At 38.6% G+C, this 18154-nt stretch overlaps 2 protein-coding genes across 2 annotated transcripts; both read left to right on the top strand.

Annotated features, from left to right (window-relative positions):
• Positions 1 to 3026: 3026 nt before the first annotated feature.
• LOC139650678 (CD209 antigen-like protein D) lies at positions 3027 to 5641 on the top strand. The gene is made up of 6 exons (XM_071527421.1): positions 3027 to 3165; positions 3306 to 3395; positions 3520 to 3699; positions 3819 to 3961; positions 4106 to 4206; positions 4326 to 5641. The coding sequence occupies exons 1-6, from the start codon at positions 3057 to 3059 to the stop codon at positions 4483 to 4485; spliced, it is 783 nt and encodes a 260-aa protein (XP_071383522.1). The 5' UTR covers positions 3027 to 3056; the 3' UTR covers positions 4486 to 5641.
• A 627-nt stretch (positions 5642 to 6268) lies between these two features.
• On the top strand, positions 6269 to 12210 carry LOC139650679 (CD209 antigen-like protein C). Its single transcript, XM_071527422.1, has 6 exons — positions 6269 to 6490; positions 6903 to 6992; positions 7814 to 7906; positions 10640 to 10782; positions 10901 to 11001; positions 11509 to 12210. The coding sequence occupies exons 1-6, from the start codon at positions 6367 to 6369 to the stop codon at positions 11654 to 11656; spliced, it is 699 nt and encodes a 232-aa protein (XP_071383523.1). The 5' UTR covers positions 6269 to 6366; the 3' UTR covers positions 11657 to 12210.
• Positions 12211 to 18154: the final 5944 nt, after the last annotated feature.

The raw sequence follows: 18154 nt of genomic DNA, 5'->3' as shown, positions 1-18154 counted from the left end.
CACTCCAGTAGGTTTGCTGTCTTTCAGTATATAATAACATAGTAGTCTGGTTGCCAAAATGTTTCATTAGCATTGGTCAAACTTTAAGGGACCATTCCAGCATCATTGGAGTTTTTACTAATTTCCTGCATTCCCTTGCTGTTTTACATTGTTTCCAGTGTTTTCCTCACGTTATGAGATATTTGCTGTTTTTCCTATATTTTACTTGTTTTTAAAAGTATTTGAAATAAACGCTGTCTAAATATTATGAGTTAATCCCAGTAAAGAAGAGCTCCACAAATGCATATCATGACTAAACTAAACAAGGATGATCACAAATGTGTTTTCGTGTCCACAAACAAATGCCATCCAACTTGAATAAATGTGAAACAATTCAATTTATAAATACCACCCAACTTGGATAAATGTCAAACAATTCCACATATATATTTAACATTTGGAAGATTATTTTTCCCAAAGTTATATATTGCATTTGAAGTGCTTCATGTGCATATTTATGTCAAAAAACATCTGTGAGTTTTTTTGCATTTATTTACAGGTTGTCAAATCTGCAATCACATATCACCTGACATGTGGATTCGGTTGTATTTGTTTGCGGACTTTTCAGACGATTCTGGCCCCATAAAAAACAAATTGAAATTTTCCGGACTATAGCTGGCGGAAAGCATCTTGCTTTGGTTTTCTGTTGACTGGAATGGGTTGTGACTGACAGAATGCAAGTCCTAACAATACCATCACATCAGTGTGTTGGAGACTAGCTGCACAGCCAGCTTCCTTCCTGCCTCAATCTGAGCTGGAGATGAGATGATTCACCCAAATTCTGACAGACAGATGAGTTCAGTGTAAGAGAGTCAACAGAAGAACGGTGATGTCACTTATCTTGACCAATACTGGCACTGTTTTGTCCAGCTCACTATTGCTGTCTGGGTCCTCTGTCCTTGTGGCTTGTGGTTCTGTTGCCTCAGTTCTGTCTAAGAGTTTCAACATTGTTCCTATGAAATGTAGCATATGTGTCAACATTAAAATATCAGAAAATAACAGACAGGAGAGCAAAAAGTAAAATTCCACTGACTGTACATAATACAACTCTAAATTGGAAATCATTACATACTTTACCTTCTCTACAACTAGCCTAAATGAACTTAGCATTTTCATGGACAAAGTTCTGATACTGTAGAATCCAGTAAAATATTAACAGAAAACTAATTTTACCATTACAACTTAAATTGCAATTACATCTCCTTGAACAAGGCTGCATTATTTTGATCTCCACATACAGTCAAAAAACACAATAGTATAAATCAGTTAAACCTGTCATTAAACTTTCAACTGGGATAATGTCAAATTTGCATCTAATTTCGTTACTATCTCATAAAAGACTTCCAGCCTAACGTCCCTGGACTAAATTTTGTGATTGATTGAATATTTTGCTGTCTAGCTAATCAAAGATCCTGTTATTATCCCACACTGCATAGCAAAGGCACTAATGTCAGCTACTTAGCTAGTAGTGTTAACTGTGTTGCTACCACTTATCTGCAGATGAAGCAACTAAATTAGTGTAAATGCACAATTATTTGAAATGCCACTGCAACGGTTAACTGTTAAAAACCCCACCGGCTCCACTGGCGGGAGCTTCATTACAAACGCATGTTCCTCACCCAAGCTTTCTTCAGACTCACAGAACTTTCTTTTAAATTTTAGTCAAGTTCCCAAGGTTTGGAAAGATACCAAATATGTCATGCTCAATTACAGGGAAACGTGCATAAAATGATGCACAATAATCTAGATTTTTATCATTTGATGTAATGGCGCAGCCATAAAAACATGGCACCTTGTATTTGAATATTCACTCAATATAAGCAGCTAGAGCTTCAATGAAGCTTGGAATTAGCAGATACAGAATATGGATGTCACATTGCCGTACAGTATGGAAAAACATTTTTTTCCAACTTTGAAGCTACTTAAGGGGAATAGTAAGGGGAAAGTCGGGGTGCAAGGGGTTACATACCTGACTCTCGCTGTGGTTTCTTGGCGTGTCATTTAACTTTCTCTTTGCAGCCCCTGAGGGTTGTTTTCTCTTTGGCGGAGCCATACTGCATCATCACCAGTAACTTCACAGAATCAGTGCTTTTGATTGGTTTTATGATCACTGGCATGTCATTTAAGAACTGTTTTGTTTTTTTTCGACTGTAGAAAAAAAATAAAGGATTCGTGAGGCCCTAGGTGTTTGTGAGGCCCTAGGCATTTGCCTATTCAGCCTATAGGGAGCGCCGGCCCTGCTGCTAAAACAAAGAAGAGAGAGCATGTTACCCCCATATTGGCCTCTCTCTGCTGGCTTCCTATCGTGTACAGAATTGATTTTAAAATTGTATTACTGACTTTTAAATGTATTCATGGTTTGACCCCAACGTATATCTCCGAACTTTTAACTCCCCTTGAACAACAACGCTCACTGAGATCCACTGGAAAAGCTCTGTTGTCAGTTCCAAAGTCCAGACTTAAGACCAAAGGAGACTGAGCTTTTGCGGTGAGGGCCCCCAAGTTGTGGAACAGCTTGCCCAAAACTATTAGAAAACTAAACTTGCTTTTTCCTAATTGTTTTATTCTCCTTTTCTGTTGGCTTTTATTATTTGAATGTATTTTTATGCTATTTCTTGTATTTATTTTATGTCATTGTTTTAATCTTCTGGTGTTAAGCACTTTGTAACTTTGTTAAGAAAAGTGCTATATAAATACAATTATTATTATTATTATTACATCTATCTATCTATCTATCTATCTATCTATGTATATATGTATGTATGTATGTACAAATCTTTTTTAATAGAAATATGTATAAACAGAACTATATGCTAAGTAGCAGCCTGCTGTACCGTACTGTACTGTAGACTCACATTATTACATGCATGAGCTGTGGCATGACATCTGTGTTTCTAACTGCACAGCAGCTTCCTCCCTGCCTTAGTGTGGTCTTGATATGTGGTTTACCCAAATGCTGACAGAGTTCAGTCTAACATCAACAGATACAGAAGTCACAAGCAAAGAGAGATGCAGAAATGGCGAGGTTTGTCCGACGAGATGAACCTGAAATAATGGAGGTCAACGAGGATCATGTCATGAGGGCTAATTCTGTTGAGGGGCGTCAGCAGGCCCCCCAGAAACATGGTAAGGAAAATTTGGGAAGAGAAATTGAAGATTTCAGATTTCCTTGATACATTTTCTTTACACTGAAAGGCATACTTGAGCAGCCTAAGTGAAAACGGCATCACAAGCTGATTTCCCACATGTGAATGTTTGTTCTGCAGAGGGAAAACTTTACAGGCTGGTCTTGGTGAGTTTTGGGCTGCTGTGTGTTACACAAGCCGCTCTCAACATCTCTCTGCGTCTCATCTTGTGTAAGTGCCATTCTATTTTCATTTCCTTATGTTTGTTCACTGCCAAGGGCAACAGATATCTCAATTCCTCAAACCTAGTAGGACTAATTCAAGAAAAGTGTTTTTGTCTTGAAATTGCTTTCAGATAATTCAGATGTGCAGAAGCTTGAGCTGTTGAAGATGGAGAGAGACCAGATAAAGACCAGTAACAACCGCCTGACTGAAGCAAAAGACCAGTTACAGACCAGTTATAACCGCCTGACTGAAGAGAGAGACCAGTTACAGACCAGTAACAACATCCTGAGAGAGAGTTTATGTACCCAGAGTGAGTAACTCTTGACCAGAATACGTAAAACGAAATCAGTAAATGAAGGCAGGTCACATAGTTATTATTTTGTGTGTGAGTGTTTAACATACCCGTTGTGTTGTATTGATTTGTCACAGCACAAACGTATCCACATTGTTGGATTGAATTTAACTCTAACTGGTACTACGTCTCCAATGAGATGAAAACCTGGGAAGAGAGCAGACAGGACTGTCTGAGGAGAGGAGCTCATCTGGTGATCATCAACAGCAAAGAGGAGCAGGTGTGTGTGTGTGTGTGTGTGTGTGTATGTATATGTGTGTGTGTGTGGGGCGTTAAACCCTCTTCACCCTTCTTCAGCTCTTCCTTTGATCACTTGAACTTTGCTTTTTTTTAAATTAACATCTAATTACTTCTCCACAAACAGAAATTCCTGGTTGGACTAAACAAGAGGGTGTGGATTGGTCTGACAGACAGAGAGGAAGAAGGGACCTGGACATGGGTGGATGGATCACCTCTGACCACCGCGTAAGATTTGATTACTTTTTTCTGACTAATGTGTAACTAAAGTGAGACTTCCAGACTTACTGTAGCTATGGACGATGTCTTCACCACAGGGTTTGACTCCTTGTCCTCCTGTGTTTCAGGTACTGGGGACGGACACAGCCTGACGATGGTGACGGCTTTACAAAAGTTGGCACAGAGGACTGTGCTGAGCTAAACAATCATTATAGTGACCCTTTGAACAAATGGAATGACCTGTCATGTAATGGAAAGAACAGCTGGATCTGTGAGAAGGTGGTGTGACAGTTCCTCAATAATGCAGCGTTGTTAAAGCCCTTTGTTAAATATTTACCTAAACATATCATTCTCATATTCTCATATAGCATAGTGCAGCATATAATGGCTGTAGAGAAATGAGACCATCGTGGTGAAGATTGGTTTATTCTATGTGTTTACTCTGTGTGTTCCAGGGTTAGGGTCATTCAATGTATTGTCAAGAAGAATAGATCCATTCTACTGTACAGCTACTTTCCAGTAGGTTTGCTGTGATAGGTTAATTGTGTAACATCTATGGGGTCAGATTTATCTAAAAAAATATATGCACAAAATCTGTCCACAAACAAATGCCACCCAACTTGAATAAATGTCAAACAATTCCATATATACTGTATATTTCCAAGTTGGAAGTTATATATTAATATCATAAAAATTGTATTTGAAGTGCTTCATGAGCATATTTTCGTCAAAAATGTGATTTCTTTTGCATTTATTTATAGGTTATCAAATCTGCATTCACAAATCACGTGTGGATTCAGTTGCATTTGTTTGCGGATTTCTCAGATGATTCTGGCCCCCAAAAAAACTTTTTTTTTCCTTTTCATTTTTACAGACTATAGCTCGGGAGGCATTTTGCTGTGGTTTGCCTGTTGGCTTGAATGGGTTGTGATCACAGAACTTGAATAGATTAAGAGATTAATTAATGGATTAATTAATCCGTTCAAGTTCTGTGGTTGTGATTGACGGGTCCTATACTATACTAGATACTATTTTTTCTTTCGTAAATAACTCGTGAGCGCACAAATGGTTGAAAATATGGTTGGGTTATGATAAGTTTCCACGGCGATGTTCTCATGATTCGTCATGGTTTCTCATGCTTTGACTCCCAGCTAGTTTCACTTCCTTCACTGCGGTGTTAGCTTGATGTCTTTTTCTAAACATTTTGAATACTACGTCTTTGTCAAATTGTAATGGTTGTGTTCAATCCCTGACCATGGCAGGGGGAAGAAAAGCAGTGAAGGAAAGGCACAGAAAGAAATGAGGAGACAGAGTACTGATAGCATGATTGATGAGGAGATGTTAACAGACCTGATAAATGGATCTGAAAGCAGCTTCATACATTTGAACTATGTAAAGCTGCACTAGGCAACTTCTCATGTTGGCAAAATAAAGACACTCACTGACTGTAAACTAATCCTCGCTTGTATTTATTCCAAATAGGAAACATGCAGGAAACACAAAACGCATCACTTCCTGTGTGCCAGAGAAGTTTTCCTGGAAAAGAGGAACCCACATATAGGTGCTTAGAAAAGCAAATATAAAAGTTTTGAACTGGCTACAGCTTGAATCACTATCAATTAGTGATAGAGATAGATAGCAAAACTGACTTTTGTATATATGACAAACGTTGTGGATAATTACTTTAATTACAGTTACAGTCTCAAAGGGCTTCACAGCACCCACATTCTAAATTATATAAATTACAACAAGTGAAAACACCCCCCACCTCAACTTTAAACACTCGATGAAAAACTCCCCTGATATAGGAAAAAAGAAATGGAGGAAGTCAAAACATACTTTATTAAACCTAAAATCAAAAAAGTGTACAAAAAGCTACTCAAATTCAGCAACAAAAGTCGGCTAATTGTAATTCATTACTTCCAACTTTGCAGGTCCCCAACAATCTGCACAGTTTGTAGATGGGGCAGAGTTCAAAGCCTCTAGTATGAAGCAAAGAGACTGAATAGGGGAAGAATGACAAGTTGCAGAAAAATGAGGAAGAACAGAAGTACAATATTTTGCAAGCTGACTTATGCGAAAGACAGAAAAGAAGACGCAGATCATAAATCGGTGCACTGCAAAGAAAACACTGCCACTAACTTTTCATTGCACTCCAGTGGGGGAAATATGGTGAGGTTTGTCCGTAAAGAGGAGTCAGAGGAATACGCAAACGCCTCTGGTACTTCAGCCAACAGTGTTGGTACCTTAAAGAGGCGCTCTGGTGAAGACAGTCAAGCCGCTGCAGTCAATGGTGAGACAGAAAGCCTAAAAATGTAACAATCATTTATATTTCAGTTCTAACTGTAACAGAAACATGGGTGATGATGAAAAAATCTGTCTTTTATAATTATTTTCCCAGTGTTTTATGAATCAGGAATGGCAGGATATAATTTCAGAACTTCAAGGAACCCTCCAAATAAAATCTAAAGAAAAATCAACTTTTAGTGTTTCAATGTAAATGTGTATGTGTGCGCATATACCATATTTTTATAGACTTGCTTTTATGCAATGTCTTTTATCCTGTTGATTGTACCCTCTAGTAATATTTTATCCTGTGGTGCCTTTTTGTTTTAATTTATTTTTTAATTATAATTTTTTATTATTGGTAGTAACATTATTTGTGTGTGTGTTTGTGTGTGTGTGTGTGTGATTTCTGCGTACAGGGGGAAGACTCTGGAGAGTGGTTGGTGTGAGCTTTGGGTTGCTGTGTATCCTACAAGCTGCTCTCAACGTCTCTCTGCGCCTCACTCTCTGTGAGTCAAATCAAGTTTTGTCTCTACTCAACATCTGCTCATCATACGACGAGAAAGTAGAAACGGTTACCACTAGAGTGTGTATAAACTATGATCATTTGCTCTGAAAGCTTTCCAAATCTGTTTCTCTAAATTTGTTCCAATCCGCAGTGTAGATCACTTGATTAATAATAAAATTGCATATAATGGCTTATTGTAATTCTGCGTTTTTGTGTTCAGCCTCACCAATAGTTGTCGTCCAGTTCAGTAACGTTCATGATTAGCAATTTCTGATACTCTATCTGTTTGGATATTATTATTTTGCAGGAGAAGTTATGGGAGGCCGACATTTAGAGCCAGAAATAACATTTGGGGAAGTTCAGAATCATAAAGTTTGAGAAAAAGGTCATGGTCAGGTGCGCCATTTAACACCACACAGTCTCAAGGAAGCTAACGTCATTCTCTAAAATGAGGTAGGAGAGGAAGGGACTTCCCAGTTTTGAGTTCTCGATTCATGTTTTTAGCCTACTAAAAACATGGGACTTTGAAGACACAGTGTGCATAAAGTGACTCACAGATTGAGTCTTGGCTCTCATGGCTGCTAGCTTCGGTAGAGAGTGGTTTGTATCCATCTATGATTAATGGATTAATGCAATGTCTGAATTCTGTTTTAAAGTGAATTGTCCTTTTAACTCTGATTCTGGTACAAGTGAAGGTGACGTCTCTGCTCAAAATGTCACCCTAAGATAATCTACTGTAAGTGTCGCGCTGACTAAAAGGATGCGTGTTCTTGTGCTTGGCATGCGGGTGAATTCACTCCATGTCATTCTTTCTGCTCTCAGACAGTTCTGACAGTGTGACACCTGGTATAGAGACCGGGTGCAAAGCCCTGGCTGAAGAGAGAGACCAGATGGAGAAGAAGCTGAATAATATTGGTGAGTGCTATGAGGATGAATATAGTTAGGGGTCCAAGCATGTAGTGCTGGAACCCCATTGTTTTTGCTGGAATTCTTTCTTTCTCTCTTTCTTTCTTTCTTACTTTTTCTCCCCTAAAAGTGTCTGCAGCTCAGAAACTGTAAGTCCTACAGCAGCCATATTTGGCAGGTGGGCTCCTACAGCCCCCCACTACTCAGGCAAGGCAGCCCACGCATATTGACCAGATGGTGGCGCTATAACAAGCAACTTTACGTTTTGGCCAATAACTTCTGAACCGTGTGTCGTAGACTGAACATTTTTGTGTCCATAGATTCTTTGGAAGGTGCCGAGTCCAACCCATATATCACTTTCAATGTCCACCATATTGTATTGTCTGCCATTTTGAATTCTTTATGAAACACTTTTTTTGCAACTCCTCCTAGGCCATCCAATTCACGTGAAACTTGGTGTGGAGAATCTTGGGAAGTTGCATAAAGGTTATTGATAGGTTGGTTTGGCTTTTATTGACCAATAAACTTTTAACGAAACATGTCCTAACACTAAATTGGTCATAACTCATTAACCATTCATCTAATCAAGCCAAAGTTTGAAACACATGTTGACCAGTGTTGCTTGAACACGGCCTCAAAACCATTTTGAGCTCTACCACTAGTAGGTGCTACAAATGCAAAAAGTTTATATCTCATAATTGACTGCATAGATTTTAATGAAATTTTGTACACTTGCTAAGATCATGTCCAAGTTGATCCAATAAATTTGGTCATGATTGATGAAAGTGGGTGTGGCTTATTGCATAATAAACAAATCTTCAGAGATATTAAAGTCAAAACTTCAAAAATTCATACAAATTCAGCCATATGTCCTAGAGAGCTGACATTTTCAGGACATGTCGGCTGAAGTGAGATAAATCTTTCGTACACTGGTACCTACGCCCGATTCTGAAGTCGCCCCCCTCTGTTTATAGCAAAAACTGACTGTGATCCCACAGTGTTCCTCCTAAACTGTACGTTACAGCAAAAAAACAAACATGATTTTTGAAATCGTCATACCTTAAATTAGTAAACAGCCAAAAAATGTTAATGATATATCGAAAACTGAGCGCACAGTAGATGGAAATGTGCATCTCCAAATAGTTTGATAAATTGACAATGTGATATGTTCAAGATAATTTGATCAATCTTCATCAAACTAAAGACAAGTGATGTCTGGACTCTCAAGATGATGTCTGTAAAGCCATGTGTAAATTGATTAATGTGGGGCACTAATACAGTTATAATATTCTTTCTGAGGCTTGCAATATGGGACTATCAGCTATGACCTATCACTTGTCCCTTTGTTTTGTTTCCCCATGGTGGCACACCAAGTGGAAGATGGTAGAGTGGTAAAGCTCAGGTCTCTGGACCACAAGATTTTAAGTTCACGTCCCTGATGAACTGTGAGTGTTTTGAAGCTTCATGAAAAGTAAATCAACACTAAATCACACAGTGCAAAAAACTCAACTTGACATCATCTGTCAATGGCAAAATACTTGATTGGCATCACTGATTGGGGTGAGGCCAGACGTTTCAACCCACAGAGAGCAGTGCAGCAGCAGTTTTGTGGCCCATGTGATTTACTATTGTTTTATTCATTAGTGGAGATCACTACAATGTTCTATAAAGTGATTAGCACAGTCAATCTGTCAATCATAGGCTGCAGTATTTTCAAATCCAGGCTTGACTTTTCCGAAGTCGTTAGTCATCAAGAACAAGTAATGGAAAGTTTGGCCTTTGTGAATAACTTCAACCATGTGGTTGCAATGAAAAGATTACAGTTTTTCACAATTGCTTACACATATTTTCTGAAACTAGGGCTCATTTTCTCAAAACTCTTAACACAAAACACAAAACCACTGACACAAAATGCAAAACTCCACAAATCACTGGCAAAATGAAACACTGCATTCAAAACTATTTTATCAGTGCAGTGGCAGGGCAGTGCCTCCAAATGAATACATGTGATTTTAGTTTTTGAATGTTGTGCCTAATGTAGATAATGAGAGAAAACTACACATTATTGTGTGTAGTGTTTTGCAAAAAGTGTGATAGAGAATTGCAAACTGAGTGAAAAGCTGAAAATGTGCTTGTAGTTTTGCAGACTTGGTTTAGGGATTTGATACATGAGTTTCAGGTTTCAGTGATTGTGTCCGAAGTTCCAATTTTAGCGTGTAAACAATTGTGAAAAACTGTAACTTGACAGAAGTCACGGGCTGGTGTTAAGCTGCAACTAATAGACTGCATGTCCCATCTTCACAACATGTCAGTTTTTGTGTGTGTCTTTCTACCTTCTGTAATGTTTTATCTATCTGTCTGTCTTTTCAAATTGTGCTTTGACCCCTCAATCGCCGCTTGCAGCTATATTTCTATTTTTGTATTCTTTTTTGTTATTGCTTGGGTTCCCTTTTCATTTCATGAGAGTAAAGATTGTTTTTCTAACATTTCCTCTTACATCGGTGGAGCAACAGTGCAGCAGTGGAATTTATACAATAGAGGGTGTAATTAATTACTGAATAATATAAAATACCTCTTTTGTGCCCATAAAACTTCATTTGTTCATTCACTAATTCATCTTCAGACAACGGTTCTCCCCAAGCCAGTTTTACCATTTGAAGGTTTTTTGTTTGATTACCTTTTGATTTTCCAGATTTCCATCGGTACTGTTGAGGTTCTTTCTTTTTTTGTTATTCTCAACAGATCAGCACACCCGACAAGGATGGTTGTATTTTAACGATAGTCTCTACTACATTTCCTCAACTAAGAAAACCTGGACTGATAGTAGAAAAGACTGTCAGCAAAGAGGTGCAGACCTGGTGATTATCAACAGCAGAGAAAAACTGGTGTGTGTGTGTGTGTGTGTATGTGTGTGTGTGTGTGTGTGTTACATGTATGTTAAATTTACATTTTACATGCAATCACTTATGTTGATTCCTGTTTGTTTCCATCTCTATCAACCAGGACTTCACAAGACAATTCCAAAAGACCATCTGGATTGGACTGACTGACAGCGAGACAGAAGGGATATGGAAATGGGTGGATGGGTCAACGCTGACCACAAGGTTCTCACATTACTTTTGTATTTGAATTCAGTCAACTGGGTCTTAAGCTTCATACTGTCAAGGTACTCTAGTACCAGACCAGAGTTTTTATGCTAGGTCAGGTTTTTATGCTAGATTAAAGAAATGAATCTGTGTCAGAGCTAACAAAAGACTGTTTCCCGGCAGACATTGTGACTAGATATTGATAAAGATGGCCTGCAGAAACATTGAAAACAGTGTAAATATGGCGGTGCCAACATGAAAGTTGAGGCGACGTCTGTAGTCGTTCATAGCTGCTACCTGCATCATTTTGTGAATTCGGGACCTAAATATTTTTCTGATACCAGTCCAAAACAGTTTCCAGAGATGTATTAATATGAATCTTTACCATGCCATAATATCATATTGTGATCATTTTGTGTTGTGTTTGGGTTGATGTTGGCCACATCCTGTATGTTGCTGTCCAGCAAATGCTTCTTGTGTTGGGTTCTTTATAAAAAGCTGTATTCTTTGTTTTTTGGGTTTCAGCTACTGGCACCGTGGAGAGCCTAACAGTGACCAAGGCAGAAATGAAGACTGTGTAGAGAACAGGTTCTTTAAAGTGCCAAACAGCTGGAATGATGAATCATGTGACATTCAAAACTTCTGGATCTGTGAAAAGACAGCTGCTCCATAACAACTACATACATGACAGGGAGATAAGATGTGTCCATCAGTTTCAGCTGAACTGTAAAGACAGCATTGAAACACTGGTTATTGCTGGTTATTGGCAAAGTGCCTCATTATAGACATATAGGCATAAATGCATATGTGCATGCAAACACACACACACACACACACGCACATACATTTGGCACTATAGGTTGACTGCCTCAGTATCATTGAAAATCATGAAAGCACTGTAATATATTATCCTTACATCTATTATATAGAATAAAGCATAGAATTTCTAAAAGGATAAAGTGTTGTCTGTTATTTCCAAAATGTTTAGAGTTGATGACTGTATGTTCTCTTTTCATTTTGTTTTGGTATGGTCGTTCCATTTTTAGAAAAGAAAGAATAGCTAATATCCCACAGACAGTGTTTTGCTTGTTTCAGTTTGTTCTGTCTAGCATCTCTCAAGAACAGTGAAAAAGTGGGTTCTCACTTTGACTCAGGCCAAACCACAAATCATCCTCATCAGGCATTCACAGAATCTAAACCACTGGTTCCCAAAATACGGTTTGGCGGCCCCCATGTGTCCATCAGGGGGTTTCCAAATGTCTGGTTTCTAAACAAAGTGAGGAATACTTTGGTTTCACTAGAAGTTCGCAGGAATGAGAGATTGTAACATTATACCATAAGAATGACTACTCTGATCATCAAATGAACTGTCCCTACTACATTACTACTACTACTTCATATCTAACAACAAAAACTTTCTCTGATGGGAGTCTCTGGGACAAGATGTTATTAATTGAGGGTCTGTGGTCTTTCCAAGTGGGGATTGTTGACCTGAAAGTCACTGTGTGTCACTGTGTTGAACTGCGACCCCTCAATGGGCCAGACAGAGCAACTGGAATGGCTGTTCTTGCTCCAATAAACAGCACCAGGCTTGTGGACATAAAACTGATATCAAACGCTCATAGTAATCATACCGGTGTCAGTATGTTATCTTGAAAAAATTATAAAAAATCAAGCTTTCGGTCAGCAGTTATTTGTGGATTCTTCTGGCTCTCGTGGACGCTTACACCGGCTTAGAAGGTAGTGCGTCTTTGAGGAAAAATAGTTCCTATTCAAACAATACAATTTGTTCAAGATATCATACTGACACAGGTATGATTATACTGTGAGCGTCATGTTTTGAGAGTAGGAGGGGGCTTCCTGGTGTTACCGAACGGGCGGAGCAGGCGGCTAGAGAAGTTATGGTTTCTACTAATAGGGATCATGACGGAAAACATGTTATTTGGGCCCAGGGTTCAAAATACCAAACTATTCCTTTAAGGAGGAATCTGTACTGAATTAAAATACAATTGTTAAAAGCGTTTTCACAGTATATAGTGGATTCATAGCCATATAGGTCTTTAGATTCCATATATAGAGAGTTTTGTTCCATGTTTAATGTAATGATTCCACTGAGCATATTGCCAGGATTTTTGTTTTTCTGTACAAATACAGGCAAAGGCAAAATCTTTTACCTTTGGGTTGTTTGGGTTTCATGCTGGCTATCTCTGGCTGGCTTCACACAGTTACAGCCACCCAACCCGTAGATCGGTACTGTTCAATTTACTTATCAAAACAAGCCTGTCTACCCACTTTCAACCACTCCTACCTGCCGGTCCCTCGTGTGGGATCATCATTACAATCACGTTTAACAGCCTTTGCTCAAACCCACAGAGCTATATTTTAAATTCCAATCAAGATCCCAAGGTTTCCAAACATGCCAAATATGGCATGCTACAGGGAAATGTGTATAAAATGATGCACAAGACATCTAGATTTTTCCATTTGAATGGTGCAGCCATAAAAAAAATGGCATGTTTGGTGTGAATATTTCACTCAATAATTGCAGCTATAGCTTTAATGAAACATTGGAACGAGCAGAAAGAGAATACCTATGCGACACTGAAGTACAGTATGGAAAAAAATATTTTTTTCTAACTTTGGAGGAAATTTAAGGGGAAGCTCAGAGTGCGAGGGGTTAAGGTGAAAAAGTGTTGTAGCAGATCTGAAGGGCTAGCTACTCTGCCACATGAGATATTCCTACTGGCACAGTGGTAACGTGGAGTTTGGTCCCCACCAGATGCTATACTAGGCACATATTACTGCAAGTAGAAAAAACAACCGAGCATGACATGAGAGGGGGCTGCAGCCTATCCCAGCATGCATTGGGTGGTAAGCAGTTACACACCCTGGACAGGTCACCAGTCCATCACAGGATTAACAGTCAGACACACTCACATAAACACCTATGGGCAGTTTAGAGTCTCCAATCCACCTGACTTGTATGCCTGGAAGTTGGGAGGAAAGTGGAGGACCTGGATGAAACAGGAGCAGGGCCGCAGCAGGGCCGAGATCTAAGTGGCCACCGGTATGCTGCTCTAATTCCACTGGCAGATGTTACTTCTCACTGGCAGCTGCCACCACTAGAGTACAGTACACAACAACGTAACAGCATGCCATGTTGGGGTTGGGCTGTCAGTAGAGGGCGTGCTGAATGCAGCTGACTGGTGTGGCATCTGCTAGCAGAATATAGTGACATACCAATACCAGACTGATAGTGGCAAAGTGGATACCCTCTGCATTTCAAAGCACAATGTTTACTAGTTGCAAGATGAGGCACTGAGCCCCGCCATCAGCCTTTAAAAATCATCATCAAAGATCATACTTTTGTTCAAGTATGTGCTTAAGTACATTTTTAATGTAAGTTTATGACACCTGCAGATACATTTGTTTTAAGAGCAAGAACTACCCACTTCAACTGAAGCGCAGACAATAAATTTCAGAATGGAAAAAATGTTCAATAAATCATTGTTGCAAACACTGGACATGGCTTAATTTTCATAAGGGTAGAAATATACAGATTTTTTAACAGTCTTATGTCATTTGTCCATACGTCCAATTTGACAAATCACGAGTGAACCTGGAATGAGCTTGAAAATCTTCTTATTTTTGACTACCACTTACATAGTTTATGTAATATTAATATAACTAACTGCATGGGTATCAAATAGGGGTGAACAGTCAAGAAGATTCACAAGGCCTGTGGCTGACTGGAGCCTGAGGAAAGATATACACATGACAGTGAATTGCAGAGCCAGCAAAGAGTAAACCAATGAACATTTTATTTGCTGAGAGGTGTGGAGGGGCGGGATTGGTCAAAAATCTGTGATGGTTTCATTGGTTGGAATTTTTATGTTGCCTCCTGGTACACAATGATGTCATCACTAAAGATTTCCTGACAGGATTCTAATATAAAAATACAATAAAATAATGTTTTCCTTTTTGTTTTTGGTATTTATCATTATATAGTTGTATATTATGACATGGAAAATTAGCTTTTTCTGTTTTCTGCTTTTTTTTTTTTCATTTCACTGTGACTTTAAAGGTTTTTGCACCAATAGACAGGCCTCTCACAACCTGACAGGAAAAGAGAGGATCAGTCTTCAAGAACTGAGTAAAGATAAGACATGTGATAAAGCTGATGGAGTTGCTGGGATAAAATACATCTGTGTATATTGAAAAAAATGGAACAGTTAGATGACCATATTTGACAACACTGTGAAATCTCCTTACCTTCAAAACAACTGGATGAGTGAAAATGAATGTAAATTTACGTCAGCTTACAGAAAATGTTTCTAAGCTGCTAAATTTTTGTCATCTAATATCAAAAATAGCACTGATCTCTTGAAGTTCTTAGAAGTTAGTTCCTCTGTGAAACATTAAAGAGGAAGCTTGAATAAGAGAGAGCGATGACCCAGTATTACGTGCATTTTGTTTCCTGATCTTAGATTCTTCTGAATCTTGAATTCATGACACATCTGAACAGTAGAACTGCCTCTATTGCATTTAGTGTGGAGAAAAATAAGCATACGTTTAACTCATGATTCAGAGGAACTCTTGTGGTTTAGTGTCATCGATATACTGGAAACAGAAAAAAATAATCTATTACTCTCATCAAGTTTTAGGTACATCCTTCGAAAAAAAAGTTGACCAGCTACAGAGAGAAGATAATATGCAGCAATGAAGAGCAATTTAGATAAGAGGCTGACAAGATGTTGCATAGATTCAGAGGAAGGAGTTATGAAATTTGGCTTGATGAGAATGGGAAAGCGAATAAGAGAACAGATTCTTCACTAGTTTCAAAGGCCAAGAATGTTCCTATTTAGCCGACTCCTCTCTCTATACGCTATAGGATAAATGTTTTGGTTTTATTGTCTTTATCTTTGAATTTAGCGAAATAATTTCAAAGCAAGAACCCAAATAGGACTCTTCCCTTTGAGTTTTTAGTCAAAATCTAAAATAACAAGATGATATATATTTTTTTAATTCTCTAGAGGAATAATAATTGGATCTTAAATACTTTTCACTGCAGATTTCCAAACTCACATACAAAATTAATGTTTTCAAATTTCTGAATGTGTACACAAAGATTTTTCAGGAGTAGGAGTTGCTAATGATGTCACTGTAACTTAAAATATGGTTTCCATTTTAATGTTTACAACAAATACAAACCATTTACATCTTCAAAATACATTTAAGGGTCATATTTAACTGTCACATACTGTCAGCCCTCGTATCAAAAGCTCAGTCATACGACAAAAGAATGAAAAATATAAAACCACTGAATCTAAATACAAACAAAACGTCAACAGGTTCAACAGCAAAACTTGTTCAACAGCTTCAAATTGTTGGTTTTTGTTTGAGTAGTCACGATTTCTGCATGATGTCAGCAGGGTCTCCACGCTTCTCCCATATGTCAGCGATGTCAAGTTGGTTGCAGCTGAGCTTTTGGGCAATATTGCCCATCCGCAGCTACTTACTAGCATTGTTCTATGTCCCACCTAGCACTGGACCAATGGACAGCAGGAGGGCAATGACAATCGCTATAGCTATCTGAATGCAGAGTTACCGGATTACTAAACACACATACACACAGGTATCCAAATGTGTAAAGTATGGATGTGTATTCCAAACATAACACACTATCAATACAAATAAGAGGAAAAAGTTTTTTTTTTTTCTCTCAAAATGTTCTACAGTAACACTCCCCAAACAACAAAAGCGCAGTAGAAGAAAACAAAAACATTTGTGCTAGAAAAAAAAGAACAGAAAAACATAGGCTAAATATCACCCTCTTTGTGGGTCTGGCCATAAGTTTACGGTGTTGCTAGAAGTGTGTTATTACTGTAAATTGCAAACTGAGAGTAAAGCAGTGAGTTGTGTTTACAGTTTTGCAAAAAGTGTGTTATAAAATTACACACTGAGTGTAAAGCAGAGAACGTGCATTCAGTTTGGCACACTTGTTAAATGCATTGGCTACAAGTGTTACTGTAATGGTTTCAGAGATAGTGCTTCAAGAATCACTGTTAGTGTTTAAGCATTCAGAAAAAATTGTAAGCGTTCTTGTTGCTGGCCTGTAACTGGTCTCTCTCTTTGTTCCAGGGTGCTGGTGGAGGCTTTTACCCGGTCTAATTCTTGAGTCAAGTTCTTGTTACTGGCCCGTCGTAACCGCTTCTCTTCTTCCAGATGTTTTGCATATTTCAGAGAGCCTGGGGTGACTCTCTTTGCCGTCTACACGTTGGGGAAACGAGATTTGGAATCAGAGCATCTACATAGAGAGCAATTCCTGTGAATGTTTAAAATGAAAAAAACACACTCACATTTGTCTGCCAGAACTATGATGCCAGCCAGCAGGAGAAGACACAGCAGGCCCAGACACACGGCAGCAGCTCTGGACGGATTGAACCACTCTAAACACACTAAATCACACATTCACTTCATTTTCAGCTTCCATGGACCACAAACTTTTACCTCAGAATATTGTTGTGTGTCTACGTTCCTGTGTGTGTGTGTGTTCTTACTTAAACTTCGAGGTCCAATCCGATTGCTGTGCCTGAGAGTTCCAACATCGGCGTAGCGGTCATCATCGATGTCCCTTACCCTCACTGTAAATGACCACTGTCTTATAACCTCTGCATTGATGTAGATTTCCTCGGCCATCATCAAACCGTCTGCTACTGTGCTGATGTTGCTGTGCGAAAACCCATCTGATTGCCTCACTGCATCCGCTTCTTCTCTGTTATCTACTCCATATCTGTGGCTTTCAACAGTACATCATCTAAGGTGCATGATGAGCTGTAGGTGTGAAATTTGAACCACTGATCTAACAGATGGGGATGTAAAACTACCTGTCAACTTAAGGAAGTAAAGCATAACCACTATTTTCTTACATGATTTTTAAAGTCTACCAACACATTTAGAAAGCTGAGAGATTTCAATTCTAAAACTTCTAAGTTAATTGACGGTGGCTTGGCCTTGGTAGTGTTAATAGGAGCCTACAATCACTCTATCACTAGTGTATGCTAAAGGCCTGCACAATATAAAACACCTGACAAATTCTGGTAAAGTGTCTCCTATGATTATACATGACATCTGATGTTTTCTATTCTTGTAGTAGTCTTGTAGAAAAAAA

Source organism: Centroberyx affinis, unplaced genomic scaffold (assembly GCF_046629955.1).
Source record: "Centroberyx affinis isolate AG114_WGS23_722 - 3 ecotype Tasmania unplaced genomic scaffold, CSIRO-AGI_Caff_v1 ptg001530l_1, whole genome shotgun sequence".
In the NCBI taxonomy this organism is placed as follows: domain Eukaryota; kingdom Metazoa; phylum Chordata; class Actinopteri; order Beryciformes; family Berycidae; genus Centroberyx; species Centroberyx affinis.
This window is presented reverse-complemented; position numbering and strand designations above follow the sequence as displayed.

Bases quoted from the DNA above. Each gene is read 5' to 3' on its own strand.
- LOC139650678 (XM_071527421.1), top strand. From the start codon at position 3,057: ATGGCGAGGTTTGTCCGACGAGATGAACCTGAAATAATGGAGGTCAAC. The intron at 3,962-4,105 runs GTGTGTGTGTGT...CTCCACAAACAG, and splicing joins TCAACAGCAAAGAGGAGCAG to AAATTCCTGGTTGGACTAAA. The intron at 4,207-4,325 runs GTAAGATTTGAT...CCTGTGTTTCAG, and splicing joins GGATCACCTCTGACCACCGC to GTACTGGGGACGGACACAGC.
- LOC139650679 (XM_071527422.1), top strand. From the start codon at position 6,367: ATGGTGAGGTTTGTCCGTAAAGAGGAGTCAGAGGAATACGCAAACGCC. The intron at 6,491-6,902 runs GTGAGACAGAAA...TTCTGCGTACAG, and splicing joins TCAAGCCGCTGCAGTCAATG to GGGGAAGACTCTGGAGAGTG. The intron at 6,993-7,813 runs GTGAGTCAAATC...TTCTGCTCTCAG, and splicing joins CTCTCTGCGCCTCACTCTCT to ACAGTTCTGACAGTGTGACA.